Below are 27255 nucleotides of genomic sequence, written 5' to 3'. Positions count from 1 at the left end.
AATTATGAATCCCCGCCGTATGAACTACAAGAATCAATTTGTAGAAAGAGGTTAATCGTTTTGTTCTCCTTTGCCTCTTCGCTTTGATCCTACTTTTTTCTACAACAGATAACTATTGTAGATCCAAGTCGTGAGAGGACCTATAAGTTCTACGGGCCGAGAGATGTTTACCCCCGAGACGATCCACTCGTTTTACAGGCGTCCTAAGAAAACGGCGCTTCTGGATTGAACCCGAGAAGCAGACATATTAAAGCCAGGAAAGCTCAAGTTTCTAAGCAATAGCTGCGCCTGCGCGAGAGACGACGTCGTGGACGCAACTTTTGCTTCCTGGTTTAATGGACACAGGAAAATCATAATGTTAATGAACCAAACTAAAACATTTTACTTTCCGGAGCAAATTTAGCTTCCGAAGCACGTGGCTTCTAATTTAGCCAGATTAAGATGTACACCGTTTCCGCTACAATGTTGTTTGATTTAGGCAGTTTTAATACAGCAGTTCACTGCGGCCTTCTTTGTCCTAATATGGCGTATGTACTTGTCCTGATATGGGCCACGAAAAAAATTGTTTGTACGAAATTGGCCAAAAAAAAATATATGATTAGGTGTAATGGCATAATGGACAATATAATCCAACAAGTAGAGACTGGTCCTGACTGAAACTCCCAACATTGAGATTCTCGAGAAATAAAATTAGCTGTTTCCTGAGGGACCAGTATTTAAGTGATTGTTATATAGCTGGAACTTTATTTAAACTCGCTGTAACGGCGGTCGTCGGTCAACATTCGCGGTTAACAGTGCACTGTTACCCATTGACGTCATAGATTTTGCAATGTTTTATTTTCCGAGGGACCAGGCTTTAAGTGATTGTTTTATAGCTGGAAATTCATTACACCTCGCTGTAACGGCGGTCGTAGGTCAACATTTGCAGTTAACAGCTTACGGTTACCCTCTGACGTCATAGATTTTTGCAATGCTCGAGCAAGAGTTTCATTGTTAGATGTCATGTGACCTCGAAGTAACCAATGCGCGCTATTGGGCAGAAATTTCCAGCTATATAACAATTGCCTTTGATTGCCCAAAGGTAGCCAATGACAAAATCTAGCGAGTTCTCAAGGCATGCAATTTTTACTGACGCAGATGCAATGTGTTCAAATGGCGGATTTTCGAAAGTTTCTTCTCACAATATTTAGAGCAAGTGTTCAAAAGACCTTCAGGATAACAAGAAAAGTGTACACTTAGATGAAAACAGAGAGAACATCAGCGGAACGAATGGTCTTGGCCAAGCGTGATTTGTACAAGCAATCGCGGGCGCAAGCTCTTGACTCTCTATTACCTGTGCACACAGTTTGAAGGTTTTCCTCTTATAAAACAAACGATTAACGGCTAAGCGTTACTACAGAGTTATGGATGCATTTGGTACGCAGAGCCTCCTGCGACTCTTTCCCTTCTTTCCAGCTTAGCAATCCCCGGCGCAGCTCTCATCCATAACTTAATTGTACGCGCTGAGCTCGTAACCATTAGATGACTAGACTAAAAAAATTACCCCAGCTCTGCAGTTAACTGCATGAATAAACCATTGATTGCATACTAGCGAGAATGAGCGAGCTCATTCTCTGTTGTTGTATATAACCGGCTCAAAGCACAACAGTAAATATTGCATGTGACTACTATCGTATGGTGGAAATTGTTTACATTTCGCAAAGTCGCGCATCCTTTAGACAGAAACGATAACCTTTAATCTCATATATTTCCCACAGAACATGGCGCCCCTTGTACAACTTACCAAATATCGCAAAAGGTTTGCTTATCATTCCACTCAAGTTACTAACCGGTTTATTACAATGCTCGTTCCCCTGTATTATCCTTTGTGGATCCTAGCTTACTCTCAAGACTAATCCATCGTCCGCTTTAGGTTCTGAGATCAAGGCACGCACTAGTATAGCTTGCTTATTTTATAGACGATAAGGCAAGCTCCTGGCAAACTCCTGTTCATATAATACAGTTGCAGTTAAGTATATTACAATTAAGGTATTATCGCCTACAATAATATTAACGCGGGTTAGCTCGGACTTAGCATTGCATGGTCATTTTGATAATAAATAATTTTCTCCACTCTTCCATTCACTGAACAATAATAAAATACAGACATTCCAAAGAAAAATGTCCTTTCGTAAACAGATAATTGTACAACCTTTTGTGAATGTTCCACAAATTGACTGACGCGGTATCCTGCGAGGCGCGGTGGCTGTACCCAGATCACGTCACGAAACAAACTGAACTCAGAGCTCGCTTCTTATGTCGTCCCGTGACATTAACTTCTTTATAGGGTTGCTTGTTGGACGGTGTCTAGTTTTCACTCGCAGGCTTAGGCGGTGATCAGCAAATTTTCTGTGGATAGACGTTAAAGACAAACAATTAGTCTCGTAAACTAGGTGTGAAAGATTGAAAAGATTAAAGAAATCTAGACTGTTCACAGACGTTCTTCTTATTTTGGACAATTTGGTGAGCGCGCGAGAACGATCACGAAGCGCGAGAAAAAACCAAAAAAGAGACAGAGAGGAAGAAAGAGGAAGGAAACACATTTTTTTTCATTTCCTTTCCCCACCCCCACTCCCACCCCCTTCCGCTTGCAGTCACCCGTGGATTCTATTTTCATACACGCTCGACGATCTCTAAAGAGAAAATAGAGGGTCTGTGAACGGGAAAAAGGAAATCAAACCTTACCAGGAAGGTCACATAAGGGCCACAAGGCATACATTTTGTATCGTCAGAAAGCGCAAGAAACAAAATACGTTTCAATGATGCACGAGTATGTCTGCTTATATAAATTCTGTACCATATGGTCAACCTCGTTCCCACAGGCTGCGATACTTTAGGTCAGTTACAAGAATCGACTTGGGTTACGAAGAATGGCTTAGTGGAGAGTTCAAGCTTCACGTATACGGCAAGCGTCAAACGTCTGATTCAAGTTGAGAATTTCTCAAAATAGAAAATGAGCAGATAAAAATAACTCAAAACAATTCTTATGGACAAAAGATTGCGCTAAACTACTAATTTATGTGTAGAAATAATGGACAGTAAACGATGAGTAAAGGGGAAACTTGGTGAAGTGGTACAAATGCGGTCATGAAAGCAACAAAACAAGTAATACCACCATTTCACTATAAACAGAAATTAAAAAGGCCTTATTCTCCAGTCATCACATCCGCCCATCCACACATTTCATTCTACAGTAACACCCTAGCACACACTCCGTTGACTACTTGTTTATTGAGTACTGTGAGGAACTTGAATTACACGCTTTTCACTCCAAAGGGAGGGAGAAGTTTAAGTGACAAGAATGACCGTAAGATTCTTATAGATTTGAAATTTTCCGTTCCGTTTTTTTTGAGGTATGAAGTCTGGTTTAGGGTTGTCTTACGTTCCTTTCAGAAAGCACTAAGGATTTTTGATCATAATACGTTTCTGGGAAACTGCCCACCTACACCTCCCCTAAGCCAACTTTAACACTTACTTCTCACTTAGGACAAAATGTTTGCTTAGGGGAGGGGTAGGTGGGCAGTTTCCTAGAAACGTATGATGATTCCGGATTTTTGGGGGGTTATCATTCATTTCTTGCCTTATTCGATTATTGCCGTTCCTTGAAATCCTTAGTACCCCTCTTGGGTTCACTCGATCTGAGATCATCTACTCAGTACTCACCGTATACCTGCGAGGTAACTTTCCGACAAGTCGTCAGAGGAATGACGTCTTTTCTAAATGGTAGAAAATCGCACAAAAAAGAAAAAACATAACTGACATCTCTTCAATTTAAATAACTACGAACGTTCTTAGCTGATTATTGACATTCTTTATACAAGCCCGCCAACCTCGTCCTTTTTTAAGGGAAAAGCCCTGGGGACGAGGTTGCAAGCCCGCAAGCTACTTTGTATTAATGGAAACGTTCAAGTAGAAGTTTTGTTTGACCTAGTTGCTAATAATTGAGCTAATCTCTTTTTGCATAACAGCTGACGTCAAAATATCATGTTGCTACGATTCCACCAGTTACCAGTGACCTTGGGTTATAATTAAAGATGTTAAGGAAAAGTTAATGTTCAAATAAATTTACGAAAAATAAAAAAATGAGAACTTACTACTACTTTGTCTTTCGGCTTGCCGAGAACATTCTCCAGCTCTGCCTTAAGCAAACTCTTCTTGCCGTCTTCTTCCTCTACGGCCTTCTTTAAATAAAAGGAAAGGGATAAAAATAATCAGTCTTTCTGCGACAAAGAATCATTTAGCACTCATTCCGATTAATATTTTTATGTCCCTGGTGCAATCAGGCTTAAACACTAGCGCCCCAGGCGATAGTCAACAAAGTTTTATACGGGAACGGTCCCCTCTGAGGTCCAACCCCTTACCCTTTTATATAACATTTTTGAAAGAAAAGGTAACCACCTTTTGTATACCCTCTATTGACAAATGGTACCTCTTTCACGGACCTCTATTAGTTTAGAACTTTGCAGCCCTTTTAACCGCTGAAAATGCGCTTTCTTTGAATTTATCACAAAACCAGAACGTTTTCTCGATTTTCCACGGCCACAAAATGCATGATAGCCCTTTAAGGCATTTCAGAACGAAATGACCGATTTGGCTACCCTTTGGTTTTTTTCAACTAATGAAATCCCTACCCTTTCATGTAATACAGGCCTGAAAACGGTACCCCTCTCGGGCGGAGCCTTCCCGTATGGGCCATTACTAAAAGGATTACTCTAATTTTCCGAAGAGTACCTCGCCCCTCCCAAGGTGAGAGTAATCCCTGTTTCAAGCCCATCTTTCTCATTTTCCGTTGCATGTGCTTAACTAGAATGTGGAGGAGAGGCGAAACGAAAACGCGCGGTGGATTATGGGAAGGGAAAGTGAAGAACAGAGGCTCCCTCCATTTTTTGAATTTCTTCTTCGCTTCGTTCCCCTCGCGCGCACTATTTTTCAATTATTTTTACATGTATTTTATATTTGAACTTCTCAGTGAGAGCCTCTGCGGAGGAGAAAAGAGTCCACCTCACCTTGTGTTTGCTCCGGACACGCGATGTCCACTCAGGTGTGGGATAACTATATTTCTTCTTTTCTTCAATATTCCGAATGTCCTTTGCGCTTGGCTTAACTACAGGACTGTTTTCTTTGCTCCAATCTGGCCGCTCGTCTTCCCATATATCTTTCTTTTTTGAAGATGCTTTTTTTTCTAGCTCCTTTATGAAACTGTCCTTGGGTTTATCGACGGGACTTTTGCCCTTGGCCCAATCAGAACGCATCTCCTCCCATATCTCATCTTTTGCTGCTTTTGATCTCTCAAGAGATTTCAAAGTTTCCTCATTAGTTTTAGATAATGGACTCTTTCCTTTTGCCCAGTCAGGTCTTGCCTCTTTCCAATATTCAGACTGTGTATCTGTCTGTTTGCTTGTGTCTTTCTTTCGTAGAGAGGTCTTCGTCCATTCGGGCTTTGGTTTAGTCTTCGGTTTTTCTTCGGCCTTTTCTTTCGGCCTTCCGATACGCGGGCCCCGTTCTTTGCCTTTACGAGCCCACTCTGGCCCCTGTAATCAATAATCGATACTTAAAATACAACAATCTCCAGAAAGAAAAATTTTTAGACTAAGAAGTGTCACAAATCTTCAACGACTGAAATTAACTATGGTTACATTGAGAAAATTACAGAGAAAAGATGCAAAGTTCAGAAATCATAAAAGGGTATCAGTCTAAAAACATTTTTTTAAGACCGACCTCAAAGTTGAAAGTTATGCGGAAGTTTTTTAAGATAAGCAGCGTTCAATAGACTGATTCAACTTTACTTTAAATTTTCTCAGCGTGCCGAGCTCGAAATCGCACAAGATTAAACGTTCGAAATGCATGGACTTAAACGATCGCACGTCAGCCGCATTTTTGGCCGGTTTCTCATCTAAAGTTTCCGCCCGAACATCATTCTCCGAGCTATTTGGATGCCTGTCACCAGTTTTTCTCCAGTGAAATACAATTTCATCGCAATTTCTACGCTTTGCAAATGCTTAGACACCCTGCGAGCACAGCCTTCTTTTGTCTTCTTAAAGGGGCTATGTCAGCTGGGGCACATGCGCAGTGGAGTCCGCTCGAGTCTCATTTGCATACAACTAATAGCGGGAGTTTTGAGGAGGTGGGGCTCCTAGAGGGTGTTCGTTTTTGTGGGTCATGCCGAGTCCTTCAGTTTACTAAGAATTTACACAATCTCCGGATGAGATATCCATAGAACACACGTTTTTCGGGTGTTCCACGAGACGATTTCCTGGAATATTGAGTGGAACTTGAAAAAGGAAGTTACCAAAATAGTCGGAATTTTTTCGTATTTCGTCTGCAGCAGCCCAGCTGAGTGAGAACATCCTTATGCTATCATCCTATTAAGGTTTTTTACTTAAAGAATAGGAAAGACTTATTACAGCTCACTGTTGACAATAAGTGTCCATATTAGCCAATTTAAGCGTCTGTGAGTCTGTTGATTGGACAAGAGAAGTACGAAGTGTCCGTTAGGTCTGCATTTAGGGATGACCGTACAGACGCTTTTCACATGACGTCGCGTCCGCCTTGTTGGTGTCCCAAACATTAATACAGCGATTTCAGACAACACGGTTTGTTGTGTCAAACCACTCCTTTTGGGAACTCTTTGTTGCTCCATGTAAGGCTGTCTTGGATTCCACGCTGTGGATTCTGGATTCCAGGTACTTGTTTCCAGTCTTTGTCAGTGGAATTTGAATTCCGGATTCCAAGGTCGGATTCCAATCGTTAGTGGGATTCCAGATTCCTTGAGCTGTATTCCGGATTCTACACGCAAAAATTTCACGGATTCCGGAATCCCTTACACGGGGCGATCTTTGCATAGGTACACGCTTTTTTGTGTCAATAAATTAGGATAGCAGAGGGGCCTAGCAGAGGGCCATGGCGTTCCCTGAGGATAAAAAAACTTGCCCGGCGTAATAAAATTGAGTCCGTATTTAGTGGGCGTCCATAACGGAGGGGTTCGACTTGTGTTCACACCAGAAAGTTACTAGACCTTTACTAGAGCCCCTTTTATTTTGGGAGGCGTCACGGAGTCAATGACGAGTGAAAGGATATATCAAGCAACAAAAAGGCACTATGAAGTCAGCCAAACCACGTCGTAGAAAAATGACTTTATTGAATTATAGAAAATACAACGAAGTACAAACGACGATATGACTCCGGCATTTAATGCAGCCCGACTACAGGATATATCTCACTTAAAAAATTTCTTGTATCAAAAATGTGTTATCGGCGAAATTAATTAAAAAGGACTTATAAAGCAAAATGCTTACACAAACAACAACAAAAACACTGAAACTTTTGCAAATAAAATTCATCTTTCCCACTGCAGATTTTTGAATGCATATAATAAACCACGAACTCTTTCATCGCAAAGTGATTGCATTACACAAGAGCAGGAGTACGTCTCGTAAGTACCAAAATCATACGCAGTTAACTTACGGTGACAAAGGTTACAACAATCAATGTAAACCAATCAGACTAACTAAACAGTCGCTGGACTTCTTAAGTGGGTTCTCTATTTGTCTACTCGACATTACTCTCAAAGATCCGCCCTTGTTTAGTAGAACTGGCCAATAAGAAAATGACTTGTAATGCGGTCATATTGCGCGCTGCCTTAACTCCGTTTAAATAGCTAACCCATACCCTTTGGCCTTGGGATCAGTGTAACCGTTTTCAATTGTTCAGATCTGCAAACATATTCTTTACACTGTCTTCCAATGTATTTCCTGTTGTAATGATAAGAACACTTTACAACGGTGACGACTGCCCTTATTCTCTTGACCTATATGATTGATTAAGCCGTGATGCTATAAGGAGAAATCAAATACTGTTTACTACTGGGTTTACCCTGTTACTTAGAATGAATCTACTGTTCAATGTCCTCTCTGGCATGTTGCGAACTGTCCCTATAGACAGCGCCTTTTGTTGACACTGTTTTGGCTATACTCCGGCAACGTCAGAGATTCTTAGCAAAATATTTCACCTCATGAACGTAATCTATAATCAGGCATAGAGGTGCAGAGAATAAGAGAGAAAATCACGGACCAGCAAGGTGTGTGGAGGAAGGCTGGTTAAAAAGTAACAGCAGTTTCCAGGTGGATATGGGCCTCCCTTTACCCCCACCGCATGTTAACAGGTTTTCATGAGCTAAATCTCAACGAGGACAATACACAATTTACTCGGCTTAAAAAAAAAGCATACAAAAAGAGCCTTAAAAATCATTATTCTAAAACGCTTTTAGAAACTTACTTCCATAGCAAACTACCTAATCAAGAATCCTAAAAAACTTTAGTAAGTTTAATCGTCGTCTTCGTTTCTTGGGACTTTATTCAAGCTCACAGCTTTCCATTCGGGTTCCCCGCCTTCGCTTTCGATACCGGGACTTTTAGGTGCTTTTTTGAGACCTTCCCGCCAATCCTGACGTTTGCTCTCGCCTAAGTCTCCCATTTCTTTCTTCTCGGTCTTCTTGAGTGCCACCCTTCCCGACCAGTCGGGTTTTTTGTCGGCCTCTTTCTTCTTCTCATCACCCCATGGCTTGGTTGATCCCTTTTTCAGCTGACTCTTCGCCCAAGCTGGTGCTTCTTCTTTCTCTTCCTTCTTCTTACCTTTTTTGTCCTTCTTCAGTCCAGTTAACAGTGGGCTGTCCGTGCGTTTGACGCGGTTCATTTTGCTCATTAGTTCCTCGCTCATCTACAAACAAGGCAAGCAAGACAGTCAGAATTCTTTTTTAAAAGCCCCTAACACTTTAGTGAACTTCTTTTACTGATAATTTTAAATTCACGTCTGGAAAACTTTCCAGGGTTTAGAGTTAAGGTTTAATTTCTCTCAGCAGCTAGCCCTGAACCCTATCTTTTTAACGTAAAAAGATGGCTTTTTTCCTGTTGATAGTGTAACATTTTGTTATCGTGCACCATCCACAGTAAAACACCAGACCTAGAAAATAATAAATTCCACGGTCTTCCAGGCTATATACAATAGCTATTATAATTGATAGCAAGCAGTCTTTTCAGTTTAGGTTACCTAACTCGAACATATTTAAAATACAGGGACTTTTCCCGTTCAACGAACCTTTTTTTCCTTTTTCAGCAGCTTTTCTCAGATAACAACTTCATCAATGTCAAGTCCATCGACGGAAGGGTATAGAAGGCATTTCTGACTAAAGTCGGTTAAATAACGGGAAAAAAATCGACGCCGGAACAGTCGGACGCAAACGAAAATGCGAACAACATAGTGATTAACAATGAAGAAAATGAATTTTCAACTCGAACTCTTTTGATCAGAAGGCTGATTTGATTCAAAATCGGTTTTTGGTAGTCTTCGAATGCCGTTTCACAATAAGAATTTACTCAAAGAGAATAGCCGGTGACAGGGTCCGCCCGTGCATGTGGTAGTATCACGAAGACCTAAGACGCTGCGCTGCGTCCGAGACTTGAGGATTAAAGTGCGTATGCACGTAAATTTTACGCGCGTAAATAAAATAGAGGCAATGTATGGAAGGTCACTGGTAAACGTAAAAGTTGAGCGAGGTTAACGCGTTTAAGCGTGGCCCTTCATACACTGTTTTTAGTTCATTTACGTACGTGCGTTCGCACGGAAAAATTACGCGACAGTGGAAATCAGCCCTAAAGGACAATACCTGCAGTTGTTGTCCTCCTATAATACAGGAGTTAACGGTAAACGACAGCCGAGGACGACATTGCGTGACTTTCCGAACAATTAGAAACCGTCAAGACCGACTGGTGTCACACTTTCAAATCGAGACGCAAAGCAAAAGTTAGAGAGAAACCTTCTTCGAGTATCACACTTTATAACTTTGGAAAACAAGTCCCATACGACTGCGGGGACGCAAATAAAACAACTTATTAACAGTTCCATTGATTTAAGAGTCAACAGCACCGACAGGATCTGAAATCTCGTGCTGAAAGAAAAGAGCTTGAAACTGACCTTGTTGGATTCTTTCTGTTTGGCTTTCATCGCCATGAACTTTTCTTCCCATGCGGCGGCTTGAGCTTTACGAACTACGTTGACAAAGTTGCCTTTCTGTTGAGGGCAAAAACAAAAATCAACATTAATGAATAAAATGACAAAAAACATACAACGTATCACAACTTAAACATACCAAGAAAGAATACCTTACGTCACAAGGTCTCATATTTAAAAGCAATAAAGCTTTTGACTGCGCCAGGCAGTCTTATCAGCAAACTGTCCCAGAGTTGTCACGTGAAAACAAAGGATTAACAAACGAGGGTAGTTCAAACCGTTATCTTCATTTTAGAGTTTTTTCCTTGATCTTTCTGTTAATGTCCACGGTCTCCTGTTGAAGGATTTTGACCTCCTCCCAGTCGAGCTCATCATTGGCCATAGACGGTATAAGTCACGTGACAACTCTTAAGATATTCAGTATTCTGATGAAGACTGCGCGAAAGAGTCAAAAGACTCCAAGGTGAAGAATAGGTATTCACAGTATACTGTATTACATAATGGATTGACATCATAATTCTATACAATGATTCAATTCTTTTGTGGGGAATTGTTCATAATAAGAGTAGTTCTCCCATCGACCTCGTCCCTAGGCATTTCTCTTGTTAACTACCTTTTTCATTCTACACGTAGAACAAAGACACCAGAAAAATGGGAAAGGAGTGTTAGTAATACCAATAAGACTTAAGCCAAACTTACCTTGGGTGGAAGAGTCTTTTTCTGTTTAAGTGAACAACGCATCGCAAGAAAAGGAAAGAAAAGAAAAGAAAAGAAAAGGAAATAAATCAGTGACATTGTTTACAACAAGCCATCAAATTAAGATTCCGGTGGCTAAACTATACGATCAAAAAACAGGCTAAAAACAAAACAAGCAATCCCAAAGCTACCATTAGAGGATGTTTGTACAGTAGTTATAATGATGACCAGAAAAAAAATCACAAAAACAAGGGATGAAAATGAAAGTAACATGTACATGTAACCATGGCTACTTCTTTTACTGTGCAATCAGCATAAAACTACAAGCAACTTACCACTGTTTTCTGTGGAGCCACTTTCCTGGAGAAAGTGAGAGAAAAATACTCAAGAAATTAATTATTAGGCATTTTTGTGCTGTTTTCAGTTATCCAGTTAACCCTTTAATATATTCATACAAATTCTCCTATTGATCTCTATACATTTTCTTAAAGAATTCCTTAGAGAATTTGATAAAAGATCAAAGTGTTTTCTCTTAAACGCTCATTCAGTTTATTATTTCTCATAACCTGATCTCTTGACAATGTATGAATATTGATGTTGGTCATTATTGGGACTTAAAGGGTTAGTCACTTTCCCTCCCTTCCCTGTCTGCAACTTTCACTGCAGTAAAACAAGAGAAATTTACGCCAAGCTGGGTTGTCACTTCACTGTTCAAAGTTCAATGTCATCTTACTTATCAATACAGTTATGTTGTTAATACACTAAACTTTTTGACATTTACTCAAAAAAGGTTTCAGCATTTAACAACTGAACCGTGTTTTTGTCAACAGAGTTTGCCGACAAAAACTTATTCAGGTATGAAGATTTTCAATTAAAAGAAGCTCATTAGTTTGAGGATTTTTTATATGTATATATATAAATTATTTTATATATCAATGTCCATTTTCCCCATTTTCCCAGTAAAAAAAAATGCCTTGGACAATTTTAATCTAGGAAATACGACGCTGGTGTTAAAGTTTTATAAAATCAAGTAGTTTACTCACTTTCCTTCTTTGATAAGAAGATTGTTCTCGTCTTCTGTTTTCTTAACCTCGTTTTTAAGCCTGGCAACCTGACATGGAAGGACAATATATCTTACTCTAAACTGTACATCTATTCTCACATAAAACTGATTCAGGTATATTGTAAATGGGTGCATAAAACAACATTGCCCAGCATCAAAGTTTATTACCACCACATTGGATAACACACTTAGAGAAGGTCAAAGATCTTAGTTTGTTAATTTGATTTTTGTGATTCTACTGTATCGCTTTTATGATACATGATTTTTTTTGTACCCTAACCCTAATTAATGTACTCACCCTTGGGAGTGGCCCTTGGGGGGGGGGGGGGATGGTTACTTAACTTAAAGTTTCCATTCTTTTAGGGAAATAAATGTAGAGCAAGCCTGATATCAAATTCCTTTAGCTGAAGAAGTATGTAACATAGTGGATCTCTGATAGAAAATAAAGAAAAGCTCAAATAGCCTGCTTTGGTTTAGCGTTAGGCCACCTCCTGTTCTGAGTTATTAATAAATTACATGAACTTAAACACACTGGCCACTATAATATCAAACATACATCTCTCTTGTTCTTTTCGATTTTTTCATCAATTTCTCTCTTTTGTTTTCCTAATTGGGTAGATAACTCTTCAGCCTTGCGTAGCTGTGTTCGAAGAGAGCGGAGTCTGAGATCAAGCTCATCAAGCTCTTGTTGGGTAGCTGGCACATTCTTTGCCTCTCTTTCTTCAACTATTCGGCGCAGTTCATTAGCCAGTCCTTCTAGAATAGCCTCTATTGAGAGTAAAAGAAGAGAATAGAATGAGCAATGGATAAGGTTGACCTGACATTCAGTTTATTCTTATAACAGATATTGAATAAGAACTGTTACAACCATTCTACAGTCACCATGTTGACAACCTCGGCAACAGAAGAAAAGGAAGCCTGGAAATGACTATACCCAGTCACAGCCAATTTTCAATCAAAAGTGGTTGGAAAAAAGTTATGTGATTGGAAATTCAACCAAACAAACCAAAAACCAAATGTGACTGAAACAGTTGATCCCAAAAGAGCACAAATGGTCAACTAGAGTTCAACTACTTGTTCACGCTTATAAAATAATAGCAAATGGTTAGTGACAGTTTTTTCACCAAGTTGGGTTTTCAATCCTGTTATGGTTCTTGTCATTATTTGGATTTAATTTGTTTCAAGTTATTTGAGAGAGCTACCTGTAAGTACACCTCCACTATAAAGAAACCTTTACAAGCCTACATGTATATAAATGCATTAAAAAGAAAAAAAAACTTACGCTTTTTCTGGGGATTTAGTCGGTCAATGATTGTCTCTTCCTCTTCCTCCTCTTCCTCTTCTTCCTCATCCTCTTCAGCTGCATCCAAATGATCCTGATTCACCCTATTTTTCTCCTCCTCCATTCTCCTTCTTTCCTCTTCCTCCTCTTCCTCACGTCTGCTTCTTTCTTCCGCTTTTCTCCTTTCTTCCTCCTTTCTCCTTTCTTCCTCCTTTCGCCTCTCTTCCTCTCGTTGTTTTTCTTCCTCTCTCTGTTTTGCCTCCTCTTCAGCCTTACGCTTTTCTTCTTCCTCTGCACCACAAAAAAAGTAGGGATGAAGGTCACAAATCTTTAAGTATTCAGCTGTACCTTCATGCTACTTGGAGGAAAAGTACTAAATTTTTGGAATTGTGGCATTCTACTGAGGACAAAAATGCAATGAACATACATAATTATAGTACTATACACTTCTCTAGGGTTAAAAATTCTTTTGTGGTAATGCAAAATCACAACAAACCTCATTTTGACTTGCCAGTTTTTTAATCAAAACTCTGATAAGGAAACATGTATGTCATGTACAGTATCACAAGAAGCATATAACAATATAGTATGTGCAGTATAAATAAACAGTGTTACTTTTCAATATTGGAACAAAATTTACTTGCAGGAAGGGGTGAATCACTTAATTACATATATAATGGTACATGTATATTAAAGACAAATCTTACCTCTTTCACGACGGCGGCGGGCTGATGCACTCTCCTCTGCAGGCGCATCTATAATATGTATTAACAATCACAGATATGATTAACTTTTCAATTAATAAACTGTATAATCAACTCATGTACATATATGGTAAAAATGGTGTTAGTATGTTCTGGTACTTCTTAACTAATTAAAAGTCATAAGTATAATAGTAATAGGTAGTGTAATAGATTTAAACTGATAAAAAAAAAAACAATCCTCAAAGAGAGTGTGGAGCAGAGTGTGTTTTTAAGATATTCAGGATTTTTAATCACATGAAAAAAATACAAGTAGCGCAATTACCTCTATGCTATAAGAGTCGACAGTGCACTTGCACCCTGTTGCAGCCGTAATTTAACCTTGGTTAGTAACATCTGCGAAGTAGCACTCATATCCTTGTTCTGGGCTCCCAACGGACTCAACAAATTACCAGAAGAGCGTTTCGAATTTCCTTTCACCTTGATTGGCAAATCGACAATGGCAATGGTTTTCAACAGGCCAATTATGGCATATACTTGAATCCTGGTACACAGGTGGGGGCCCAGAACGAGGATCACCGACAGACTTAACCAGAGTTTGGTTTCATCTGCGGAGCAGGCTAACAGCATGTAGTGTAATTATTATAAACTTTTACCTGTGTTGTCTCTTCTTCTGCGCCGTTCTTCTCTTTCTTTCTTCCTCTTCTCCTCATCTGCAGCATCCTCAGCATCTCTTTCTGCACGTCGTGCTTCACGCTCTCGTCTACGTTGCTCCCTTCTCTTTGCAGCTTCGTCCTGTGACAATTTAAATTTTTAAGATGTGTTTATTAATATTTTTTAACTAGTACACAAATTTGGGTAAAAAAAAAAATTAAAGACATCCACTTCCATACTAAATATTAACGATAATGGCAAACCTAATAAACCAAAATAATGTCCAATAATTTCTAGAATCTCAGATAAAAACCTTGAAACAGCTTGGAAATTTTCTTTTCCTATTTGTTTTTTCCCCACCCATTTGCAATGTTGTTGTAGCCATGTACTGTAAAATCTCAACATAGCAACGGGAAAGGGAAGTGTATGGGTAGATTTCAAGGATTTTTTAAGAGGATTGTAGAAAGTGAGGCTGATGTGCACCTCAGTCTGTCATTAATAATAATAATAATAAAAGTAATAATAGTGTCTTTATTCATTTGAGAAAAATACATATCAATAGTTACAATGGTGGAGACTGAGTTATTGAAATACTAACTAACAAGTGCTTACAATTTCAAAAGTAACATAATAAAGGTAAGTTACAGTAGATTGCTTATCTAATATACTTAAAAATTAGTCTATTTATAAAACTCTTTTTTAAGTGTCCAATGTTCACTTTAGGTAACAGGCTACTATTACATCTTAGCCTTGTTGATGATTCCTTTACTCATGATAGCATAGAGTGTAGAGGATGGCAGCTATTTTCTAGAAGAGTTTCCGATCACTCTCTTCCAACAATTGTCGAATATCTAGTAGTTTGGATGTATATTGTCAACACTGGATTACATTTAAATAAGCTTCACTTGCACTGTATACTGGAAGGCCATAGGCAATTTTAGCCAGAACAATAAATTGAAGTAGATCGATTTCATCCTGGCTGTGGCCTTCTCTCTTGAGTCCCCTAACATTTGCTGGCTTCACAAAGCTTTGCCTTAATGTGCTTTGAAAACATGCAATTAGACTGTAGAGTGCCACCAAGTACAGTGAAACCTCTATTAAGCAAATCCCCAATTAAGCAGACACCCTTTATGAAGCGGACACTGAGCTGGGTCCTGAAATAAACGTTTTATATTTTCCTTTATAACGAACCCTTATTCAGTGGACACCTCTATTAAGTGGACATGGACACTAAAGTAAATTGTATTTGGCAACTTTCTTTTGTTAAAAAACCTCTATTAAGCGGACACAAGACTGAATAGTAGTATTGGATTATGTCCTTGAAATACGTGCTGTAGTCGGTTAATGTTTTTGCATTTACAAACAAATTAAAATTGGTAATGAAAGGAAATGAACTTGAACTCTGGATAGCTTAATAACATGGAACTTTAACACAGTACAGGTTGTGAGTTGTGGCATTCAGATATTATCATCTACAGTAGTTTAATAGCTGCTAATTTTATCTCCTCTATAAGCACATCAACTTTCTGCCACCAGGTCCGCAATCCTTTTTGCACATTGCCAAAACCATATTATTTTCTGTTTATGGTATCAGTTTTCTTATTTATTTTAGGCAAACCCCAAGTAAAAAAAAAACTAGGATCATTGAAGTTTGTGCACCCCTTAAGGACAGAACTTTAAATTACACCTGTATCAAAGACAATTTGCAGTTGTTTATTATATGATCCTATCTCTACTCAGTACTAAAATCACAGCACTAGCTACAATGTATATTATGCTTAAATGTTAGACAGACCAGAGTCCTTTATAAGATAAAAATTGAAGTCAAACTACAGTATGCTTTGATAACATGTATATTTTAAGAATAAATAATAATAAATTATCTGTTTTTGAGGAAGTTTCTATATGAATAATTAAAAAGAGCTACCGTACATGTAGCTTTTAATGTACATTCGAAGCTCCCTTCAGTAGATACCTCACAGGAAGCAGAAAATTGTCCACAACTGCAACTAGGTGCTTATAGAAATGGTGTTCATGAATGTAAGCAAAAAGTCAATTGCAGTTATAAGCAGAGCTGCATGTCTTTCACGCATGAGCTTTCACTCATCATCTCCTCTAAAAAGAATATAAAAATGCTGCTTCAAAAATAATAAATTATGAAACCTGTTACAACCTGCACAGCTGTAATGTGACTTGAATAAGAAATAATTATTTGTTTTTAATTTTCTCTGCCAATGCATTTTCTTTGTTTTTTTTTTTCTGGGGAAAACATGCAGGGGTTTAAACCTTTTTAAAAAAATATTTTGGTATTTGACAATACTTTTATTATATGAATTAGTGCCAAAGTGGCAAGCAAAAGAAATCAATTTTGACTGCAGTGGTTGCATGCAGAACAAAAAAAAAATTAATGGATATAACAAATAAATAAATGTTGACAGGTTAAAACAAGGAAAAATTTAAGGTAGAGAAAACTGATTATCAGCTACGCATGAACATGTATTGTTACAAATTAACATTAAATTTATGTGTTTTTCTTCTTAAATTAATACATGTACCACATAATATTCAACTCTAATATATACATGTCAGATCTTAAACCAGTGTCAAAAAAATGTTAAATAATATTCAAAAATGGCAAATAACACAATGGTCAGCTGAGGTATCTGTGTTATGTTTCTGAAACACTTGGTGCACACTTCAGCAAAAATAATTATTCCAACAATTTAAGAATTATCCCTATGATGTTCAATACTCAACACAACATAAAAACAGACAGAAGTTCCTTGTCAACAGTTTTAATAAGTGCAAATCTCTTTCAAAAATTCAAAACAGCTTATGAAAATAGAGAACAACAGTGAAATGTCACACAACATTAATGTGGTTCACTTCACTACATTGCATCAATTTTACTTCTCAGAATGATTGCACATTGATGCATTAAATCTTCTGTGTAGGTTGATGCTATAATTGATAAAATTTTGTGAGGTTGTACAAAATCCATTTAACTTTTTGAAGCTTGGCAGCATTATTTTACTATTTAGCACATTTAGTAAATATTTGAAAAATGTAATGTAGATCTGGGTGGGGTCACATCTGATGACCTTTCATTTCTTTATTTCAAGCATGAATATGTTAAGGCCCATGAACCAAATACTATGACCAAATATAGAGAAGAGATTCATTTTTGTTTTTTAAAAAAGCTCACAGTGATAACTTTGTTGGAGACAAAGAGCACTGGAAATTAAGGTTTCAGTGCAACCCAAAATGATTTAAGTCTTGAACATAGAGACAGACATTTCTGTTAAGTTCAAATACAGATGTAGCAAAGCGGTTGCCATTACAAGATGCCAATAACAAGTGATTAGAGTTTGACAGATAGCAGCCACATGCATCAAACCCTCAAACTATTAGTGTGAGTCTCTGACAAAAGAAACAGCAAGTAAAAGGCATCAGTCAATGGTTAAACCCAGTGGAAATTGAGCCCCAACAGGAGAACTGCTGTGAACAAAATGCTAATTTACTTGAAGGCTTTACATCCAGCAGCTATTCTAAGCTCTTATGGATCAGCTGTTGTAAAGTCTACACATCTCAAGTGGGAAAATCAAAACAGTACAGTGTTGATCAAGCTAATAAATACCATAACACCACTAGAAAGAACACAAACTTTTAAGATTCACTGCTATTGCATATTGCATGATTTAGGTTTGAGTAGATTTATGCTAATGATTCAAGAAGCACCCAATTGTAACACAACAACAAACAAAAGACAGTTTCAATCTTGTGGTCAATGAAAATTATAGTAATTAAAAGGCTAGCATATGTTCAGTGCAAGACCTTGATAAATACAGCCACAACATCACAAGAAATATAACTTGGCACAAAACAGTGCTGTCTACAATAAAAAACAACTTCTGAGCCACAGATTAGTGTGTAAACAAAGAAATTTACATAAAGTAACTGTGGCTAGCTGAGAAGTAAGATGGCTCTAAAAAGCTCAGAGCATTTTAATGGTATAAAATGACATGCACAAATAAGGAGAACTAAGAGCTTCTAGATATTCTTGGCAAATGAGTCCTGGTGCAACTTTAGCACAGAGTTAGAGAACAGAACATTTAAAGGGAGTGACCCAGCCTTACCCTCCATTACAGCTGAATTAAAGCCTCACAGAATACATTAAAATAAAAAAATCTCAAAAAAATAAATGTTTACCTCCATTTTCAGTTATCTAGGTGTAGTATGTCTGATTCACTGTCACTTAAGTTGGTAGACAGGGAAAATAGCAGAGTGATGTGCAGGGAGCTACAAGACAGACTTCACATCAACAGCCAAGCAGACTGCTATGCGCTAGTGTATTGATTTGCAAGCCTATGGAATGCTTACAATCTGTGTTCTTAATTCATTAGTTTTCTTTGGTTATCTCCAGTTTCAATCAAGCCCCAGTTCTCTCACAACAAAAACACCATAGGTGCTTGTGGAATCAATAACTCTTTGTTTCAGTGGTCCAATAAAAACATGCAGTCTTCCTAATTGACATTCTGCATAACAACTAGGTTTTTCTAAAAAGTACCTTTATGTTTTTTCTAAAGAAAGTGAAAAATATTTTAAGTAAGAAGACTACCCATAAGCTCACCTCTTAAAAATTTCCAGCTCTTTCAGTGAAGTGTAAGCTTTTAAATTTAGGAACAGAATTAGCACATTCATTTACATAAAAGGATAAGCCACTGATTCATTGACAAGTTCAGGGTCACACAACAGCACAGAAGAGATTTGAGGACAGCAAGATATGTCAGTGGAACATTCTGTCACAAAACATTTCCAAGATCCAACTTCAAAGAAGATTTCTTAGTGATAAAGAAGTATCTCTGTTTAACAGTAGGTAATTTCTTTTTATCAGCCTGTTTATAATACCTAACAATTTCTTACTGATATTATACCTTAATGCCTGAAACAGGGAGATAGCTATATACAGACTTAGAATATTGGTCCTGGAGATATATTGATACAAGCAGGGAGCACCTAATTGATTTTGGTTGCAGATAAAATTATTTCTACATTAAACTGTGACAAGCCTGTTTTTGCACAAGTTATTACAATCTGTACTGTTACACAGTGTAACTTTCTACAAACTTATCTCAAGAAAATGGATGGATCTTAGAAGCTATAGTAAGGTTAAAGTGTTTAATTTGTCAATAATAATATTATTCCTAAATTGATTGTACACAGTGATAACTGTTACACAGATTTGATCAAAAGCTAGTTTTCTCATTGCAGTACTCATATACAGTCACAGTATAATGTGTATAATTTACACCATAAACATCATCTGCAACAAACTTTATCAGTCAATTTCTTATCCTTTGCTTTCAGAGGATGTATAACATAGAATTAATGACGAGGACAAAAAACAGTTAAGAGTATACATGTAAAAGAAGCAAATGATGTCTGAACTGAGATAGGTGCATCTACAGTGGAAGCTTGATTTAATGAAGGGCCAAGGGACTGGCAAGATTTGTTTGCAATAACAAGGTGTCATTATATCAAAGTTCTTTTCCACAAATAATATCTTTTACTATAACTGGGGTAAATAAAACCATTCATTATACTGAGGACTTCGTAATACAACTGTATAGAGGTTCATTGAGGTTCCACCGTATTTATTTCTCAATGATATATTAAGAAACAAGCTTCCTGATGGGGTGTTGTTTTAAGCATTTCTACAACATGCAGGATGGATATCTAAGCTATTTACCAGCACAAAGGTTTAATGTAATTCTTATTACAGTGTACTTAAAATTTCCTCTTAGATAAATAAATTTCAAGAAGAATCTAGAACTTGAGCATTTGATACAAAAGTTAAACCTCTATACAATGTAACACACACATAATTTCCCACTTGTCACACCTGTTACTTTTTTACCTATTAATGATGGGTATGTTGTTTGTCTGGAATGTTGTTGCAGTTTTGAATAAACCAGAAATCAACTTCAAGATATGAGCGCAACGAAATTAGATCTTTTTTTACCAAAGAAATAAAACAGAAAAAATGATTACAATGTAGGTCAAGTGAAGCATGACAGAAAAGCTTTTTGAATATTTAATATTTAATTTATCCAGCAGCAGAAGAGGGCTCGCACGTTAAAAAAACTGAACTGCATTATTCAGGGCTGTCACAAAGGTTTTAAGTAGCAGGCTGATAATGAATAGTAGGCGGCTTTGGAACTCGCACCAAAGGCACAAGTTTTTGAGGGCCGAGGCATCTAGGGATATTTTGAAATTGAGAGTCTCGAAAATGGTGTTTCCAGGGGTTTTCAAGTGGTATTTTCCACTGCAGCCGCTTTGTTGTTTTGTCAGAATACATGCAAGACTAGAAACAATGGCGTCAAAATGTCCCAGGCGTTCCACGACATCGCACGGTTCGAACGTTTCACAGATCTGAACCCGTTTTATAAATATGCACTCTGTGTCATTCAAAACTGGAAAACGGATACTTTACAATTTGTTTTATTCGATGGTGCTTATTTTTTGTTAGCAGTTATGGTGGAAGGAGATGAAAGTAACCGGCAAAGGATGGCTAACTAGCCGGCGGTTTTGGCCGGCTACGGGCCCTTATTGACAGCCCTAATTATTATTGTCATCATTATCAAGCATTCAACTCACACCAGGCCTTTGGAGACAACAAAACTCTTTTTGTGGTGAGGAGAATTAGCTTTTTTGATAAAGGAGCTTTTAGCAGACATGATTAATCTGTATCTACATACAGTATATTCTGTACAATTTGGGGGTCTGGGAATGATAATGTACATACAGCTGTATGAGCAAATGACAAAACTTGGTTTATATAATGTACCAAGCATATTCTCCACAATGCTAGCCAGATAACACCCTACATGAGGTACTGGTCACTTAACAGCTGAACAGCTTCCTCAAGACTAGTGGCCTTCTTTACATGGGTAGGGCTGGGGGTGACAGAAACAGGGGACCAAGTCTTGTTTTTGATTGGCCTGGAGAACCTGTGCATTTATTGTAATCTTGTACCCAGATCTCTTGTTTACGAAGCCGAAGGCGAAATCTGGTCAAGAGAAAAAATTCAATTATTTTGATTGGCTAGATTGTGGACAAATGACATGAGCGTTGTCTCCTTTCTGCTATGGCGTGTGCAATTCATTCTTTGCAAAGTCTTACATAGTTCTCTTCAAATAAATATTCACTGAAGAAGTAGTTTTCTGTCTCAATAAGTTATAATAAGTTATAACTTGTAAAACCGTTTTTATCTCATCTTTAAAGACTTTTTAAAGTCCCTCTCAGTATAAAAATTAAGACCTAAGTTGATGTGTGCTGCTTTGAGCTTTTAGCGTGTGCTATGATAATTGAATTTAAACTAACTACCTGTCACTTTGAATTTGATATTACATAGAAAAACAACAACAAATTAGTTTGTTCATATACTTAAGATATGTGTATAACCACTTTTTGTTAGAGAAAACTTCACTGCTCTATCAAATAATTTTGTTGTTTAACACATCTAAAATTGAGGATTTATTTCGGGCACGCGCTATTTTATCGCCTGTCACATTCCTGACTGGCAATCACGTGTACAAATTGGATTTGACCAGATCCCGCCTTCGGCTTCGTCAACAAGAGAACTGGGTACAAGATTACCCATTTTTGAGGTCCATTATACAAAATCTGTCCACAACCCTCCCCCTTGGCAAAACCACTGACTGCTTTTTCCAGGCACCCTTGTGCCATCATTAATAATTTATTTGATTATTTTCCGAGGTATTTTTTCATGAAGTTAACCTTATCTTAGAGAGGTTTTATGTGCTACAATTTTATTGCTTAGAGCAAAACAAAAAGAATTAGATTATGTAAAATTGAGCTACTTATTTTAACTTTTTTTAAGCCAGTTATTTTGACACAGGGGAGGGGAGGTGGGTTGGAGGGGTTAGGCCTGCCAAGCAAAATGCAAAATGCTTGGGTTTGGATATACAGATTATACCAAGTAAATTAATAACCACTAATCCTACGCACTTGCCTTGCTACCATAAAGACAATCAAAATAAATAATATTCTGGTTTATGATTCGGTAACCAGTGTCTGTTTACAATGACAGGTGACCTCATCAGCTTAACAAGTATCTACTTACTTCGAGAAGCCGCTCAAGATCTAGATAGATCAAGAGCGAGCGAAACAAGAAAAGAAAAATATAGATTATTAATAGTGGGCACTGAATTTGAAACAAACTGCAAGTATTTACCATTTAAAACTGATCAGCAATATTTATTGTCTGGCGAATTATGCAAAAATATCAAATAACCTTGGAACAAATCAACTAACCGATTCCTGATTATCGTGTCCTTTTGACACACCTCGGGAATATAACTCCGAATTAAAAATTCTCCTTTTCTGTCAACACCAAACAACTGCCGCGTTTTTCATGTGGAAAGATGGCCGGCTAAATAAATATGTTTCGAAGCTACGTTTGAACCAATTTTATCACAGGGAGGATAAGTACAACGATAAGGGAATGCTAAGTATGCATGTTTAACTGAAATATTCATATACCATTTCCTCGGAGGTTTCTTGATCAGCTTGGCGATCACGATGTCTTCTCCTGTAACGTCCGGTCTCTGTTCATATGATGGAAAAAAACGTAAGCGTTAGCTACTAGTTTCAGTTTTAAACACACTTAATCGACGGTGTGAAAGCACTTTTTTCTGGTCATCATTTATACTAAATATTCAAAAGGACGGTTTATTGGTACAGTATTAATTTCAAGGACATTTATAAACTATTTAGCCAAGTCAGTAAAGGAATGCACGTAAACGCATTTCGCCGGCCGCTCCATTTGAGACTCACATTTATCAAACACGCAGGTCAAATAAGAATGTCATTTCATGCCATTAAATAACTTATCTATACTTTAAGCCATCATCCTGACCATCGTCAAAAGATAAGCGTGCAACCAGCTGCAAGATTTTTATGTCCTATCTTCCACGCTGACCTATTTTCAGCTGAAAAATCACGCTGAAATCCACAATAATACTCCAAACTTACCACTTGAAGTTTCCTCTGACATATTTTCCACAACGCTTTGGTCGCAGCCGTTAAAGAACGAAGAGCCTCTAAAACTACAGAATTCTTTCCCTCGTATGCATATAAAGTGCAAGTAGGAAATCACAGTGACGCGGAGAAATCAGTAATGAGGGCAAATACGACCGCTGATTGGTCTATTGCATAATGCCGTAGATAATTGGCGTGACCGGATTATAATGATTCTATCGCCATTGTTTTTCGGAAGAATGTAAGTGGTTCCAATAAGAGATCGAGAGTATTACGTGCAGAGATTTCTCAAGACCTGAGATTATTTTTCCCGGACATTATATACATTCTACTTGAAGAAGAAAATAGCATGCAATAGATAAAGAACGTGTTTCGTGTCCCGTAGTTAAGTCAGACAGGGAACCTTTCTTGATCCCATCAATACTCAATTGGTACTTGAACAAATCACAGAAATCAGACAAATATACCGATTAGCGAGATTGGTAACAAGAGCACGAGCCGAGGACTTAAGGTTATCTGATCATTTTCAGCGTTAGGAGTGTAAAATTATTAAATCTAGTTAATTTATTAAAACAGTAAACTAAATGATACAGCCAGTATACTGGTATTGGATTAACCTATAACCTTAGTGCCCCATTTACGGTCAGTTTACTTAGCAATCGTTATCATCCTTTGTCCCGTTATCACTTGATCTTTTAATCATATAATGGTTATATTTGCTATTCAACAAACAAACAATAAAGAGAAACTAAAACGACCTTTTTTGTAGTCAAGTGAATGTACTATTAAAATACAAAGTCCAAAAAACATGCTGAACTCCTCAGCGTACCCTTTATCGGGTAAACAGTTTTAATCCTCCTAGCCCACGTTATGGCACGATTATTCATCACGCTAACTTTTAAATCTTAGAAATTTAGGGAACCATTGGTTACTCATGCCTTTTCGCACGGACTTGTGTCAAATGCATCCGAAAGGAACTTTGAAGGCTTTCAATGAAAGTTTATTGTACCGGGAGCCTGATTACACTTAGAAACCTGAATCAACGCCTCATTCACCAGGGACCGCGGAGCAAGGTGAAAAGTGGGAGGGCTGACAATTGAAAATAATTTTTTCATATTGAAAATCGAAAAATTTCTAACTATGGGCTATTGCATTTAACATCCGCACCCCCCCCCCCCCCCCCCGGTTGAGGAACCATGGAATTCTCCAAGGGTAAGTTATAAAAATTGAGGATTTCTTTAGGGGTAGATATAGAGTAAACAAATATGGAATTCTTTGGGGGTGAAGCCTTAATTTTCACAAAATTCTTCAGGGGTATGACCCAATTCTTCAGGGGTAAACCCATATTTTTTGGAAGTCTTCAGGGGTGAATGCAATTTTAGCCAATCTTAAGGGGTAAGATGAAAAGGTAAGTCCTCAACCGGGGGGTACGGACTTTAAATGCAATAGGCCTATGGCCGTTCACTGTTCAAGTAATGTAATTCTTCGTGCCATCGAATATTTCATTGATTCGAAAGGAGAAAGACAAAACATAAAACTTTTATCAACTCAAAACAACTACTCACCTTTGTTTGGCTTGAAAAAGCTAGTAATAATCTTCATTTCGTCTGATAAAACTGATAAAAAACTCTGCCGGAGCTGGATTTACAAAACACGCTGCCGAACGAAGCGAAGGGGTGGCCAAGGCAATTGCCAAGGCATGGCGTTTGATCAAGGGGCAAGTCGGCCCCAGGGCACAATTACCGCGAAAAGCACAGGAGCCCCACAAAATGCCTGGCGTTTGAAATTAAAGAAAATACAGATAATATAGCGGAATATAGACGGAAAAAACTTGTTTCAAGTCTTTTTTTTAATTTTAATTATTTTTCTTTTTAGCGCAAGAAAGTGGTGGGGCCGCGGCCCTACCAGCCCCTCCCCCTCCGCGGTCCGCATAAGACTAAAGCCCAGCGCAAACGGACGCAATGTTGTTGGCCATGCGACGACTCCCAACATTGCGTCCGTTTGCACGTAGCTAAAAGTTTGAGCTGGTTTTAAACTTTGCGCAACAACTCCCAACAACACGCAACAACAAGCATCAGGGTGTACAATCTATTCAACAATTATTAGTTCATACGTCAGCATGCGTATGTCGAGATTTGTACTTGGCGCTAAATCCAGAGTATCAGGTGACGTCGGGTCCAGTACTCCCGTCCTTGATAACGGCCAAACAGCCGCGTCTTCATGTCGTTACGTCCTGGTGCTAAATCAGTCTATTGAGCACGCGGGAAGTTTGGAGAGCACGAAAGAGGCGTAACGCCTCGTGCAACTCTAGCCTCTTGAGTGCTCTCCAAACTTTCCAAGTGCTCAATATCTCGACATACGCACAGCTGCAGCATGAACTAATTGTTTTATAACATTATCAAAGCAATCAATGCAGCAGTTAACTTAAAATTTTATAGCCCTGTAAACGTACTTGGTCTTTTTCCCAACTATATATTTTTTCCTCACAGTTAATCTTGGGTTTTTATCCTGAAACTGAGAGAAAGTGACTCTTAAATGATTGTAAAATCCATATTTAGGCGCCGGAAAACTATTAATTTACCAAAAAAATTGTTATTGAGAGAAAACAACTTTGCAAAGAATGATCTCACCCCATAGTCCGCACAGCTCGCGGAGATGACAACAACAACAACAACAACACTCACCTCTTCTCCTTACTATTGGTCAACAAATTCAAACGTTTCCTCTTAAATTTCCTTATAAAACACATGGTAAACGCTTCATTGTCTATTGCTGAGTTATGGACGCACTCAGGAGACTCAGGATTGCTACGCTCACAACAACTCGCGGAATTATGAATAGTTTATTGACGTCATCAGCGTGCTCAATAGGAATATGAAGCACGCTCGCGCTATTGAATTTGATTAGGCAAATTTTCTAGCTATGTTATAATTGTTAATTTGATCATTTTTATAGTAAGCCGAGCTGAGAGTAGAGAGTGCTAGCCCTATTATAACAAAAAAAACAGGGATTTTATAGACATGAGATTGAACCGAATCTTTCATTAGTTCCCCCCCCCCCCCCCCCCACCCCAAAGACTTTGTTCGGCTTTGTTCAATCGCAGAGCGTTTTGTTCACAACAACGAACAAGAAGCTTCTAACAAACTAATATATTAAACATTGCAGAGAGCTTACCTTATTGAATTTTCTCTTTAAAGCCAGCAAATGATAATATGAGACTTGTATCCTGAAAGACTTTCATCCAGTTTCATCAACAGCTTTTTCGACAACAACAAAAAAAACCCTTGTTGGACATAGCATGGACATGCGATTTCCCGCCCAAAACGCGGGCTGCACATGATTTCCCGCCAAAGTGCAATGAGGACCCTGGTGTGACATTTCACATTGGCTTACATGGATAGACGAACGGTGTCGTCAAAGCACAAGCCGTTTGTGTTTGCAAAGCGTAACGTCAGTGGCACCCAACGTCAATTTTCGGAAAATACCTGTTCGGAAGACGATTTAAGATGTAGAATTTTCAGAACATTTATTGTAAAATTTCTTGCTTGCCTGCCTCTCCTAGGATTTTCAAACATTTAAAAAATGGTATAATTGCCCATTTTTAACGGAATTTTACCCTAAAAAGGCTAGAATTTTCTGACTGAAATTTTCGAAAAGGTAAGTTTTGATCCCTATAATTTTCGGATCACTAGACTTTCAGCTAGGAAATCCGAAAGTATGAAAAAATTTTAGGGGATAAAAATATGCTTATA

At 38.0% G+C, this 27255-nt stretch overlaps 2 protein-coding genes across 2 annotated transcripts; both read right to left on the bottom strand.

Moving 5' to 3' along the window:
* Window positions 1–1856: 1856 nt before the first annotated feature.
* LOC140941989 (uncharacterized) lies at window positions 1857–6386 on the bottom strand. Its single transcript, XM_073390985.1, has 5 exons — window positions 6231–6386; window positions 5046–5570; window positions 4134–4220; window positions 3703–3755; window positions 1857–2388 (listed from the first exon to the last, which is right to left on the bottom strand). The coding sequence occupies exons 1-5, from the start codon at window positions 6384–6386 to the stop codon at window positions 2280–2282; spliced, it is 930 nt and encodes a 309-aa protein (XP_073247086.1). The 3' UTR covers window positions 1857–2279.
* Window positions 6387–7157: 771 nt separating this feature from the next.
* LOC140941373 (uncharacterized) lies at window positions 7158–23659 on the bottom strand. The gene is made up of 11 exons (XM_073390364.1): window positions 23498–23659; window positions 23006–23070; window positions 14443–14581; window positions 13793–13840; window positions 13086–13376; window positions 12360–12571; window positions 11784–11851; window positions 11076–11100; window positions 10744–10764; window positions 10009–10104; window positions 7158–8754 (listed from the first exon to the last, which is right to left on the bottom strand). The coding sequence occupies exons 1-11, from the start codon at window positions 23517–23519 to the stop codon at window positions 8362–8364; spliced, it is 1380 nt and encodes a 459-aa protein (XP_073246465.1). The 5' UTR covers window positions 23520–23659; the 3' UTR covers window positions 7158–8361.
* Between the last annotated feature and the right edge of the window lie 3596 nt (window positions 23660–27255).

The sequence above is a fragment of the Porites lutea genome, chromosome 6 (genome assembly GCF_958299795.1).
Source record: "Porites lutea chromosome 6, jaPorLute2.1, whole genome shotgun sequence".
NCBI classification, from domain to species: domain Eukaryota; kingdom Metazoa; phylum Cnidaria; class Anthozoa; order Scleractinia; family Poritidae; genus Porites; species Porites lutea.
Note: the sequence above shows the minus strand (reverse complement) of the source record. Positions and strands in the feature narration are given on the sequence as shown.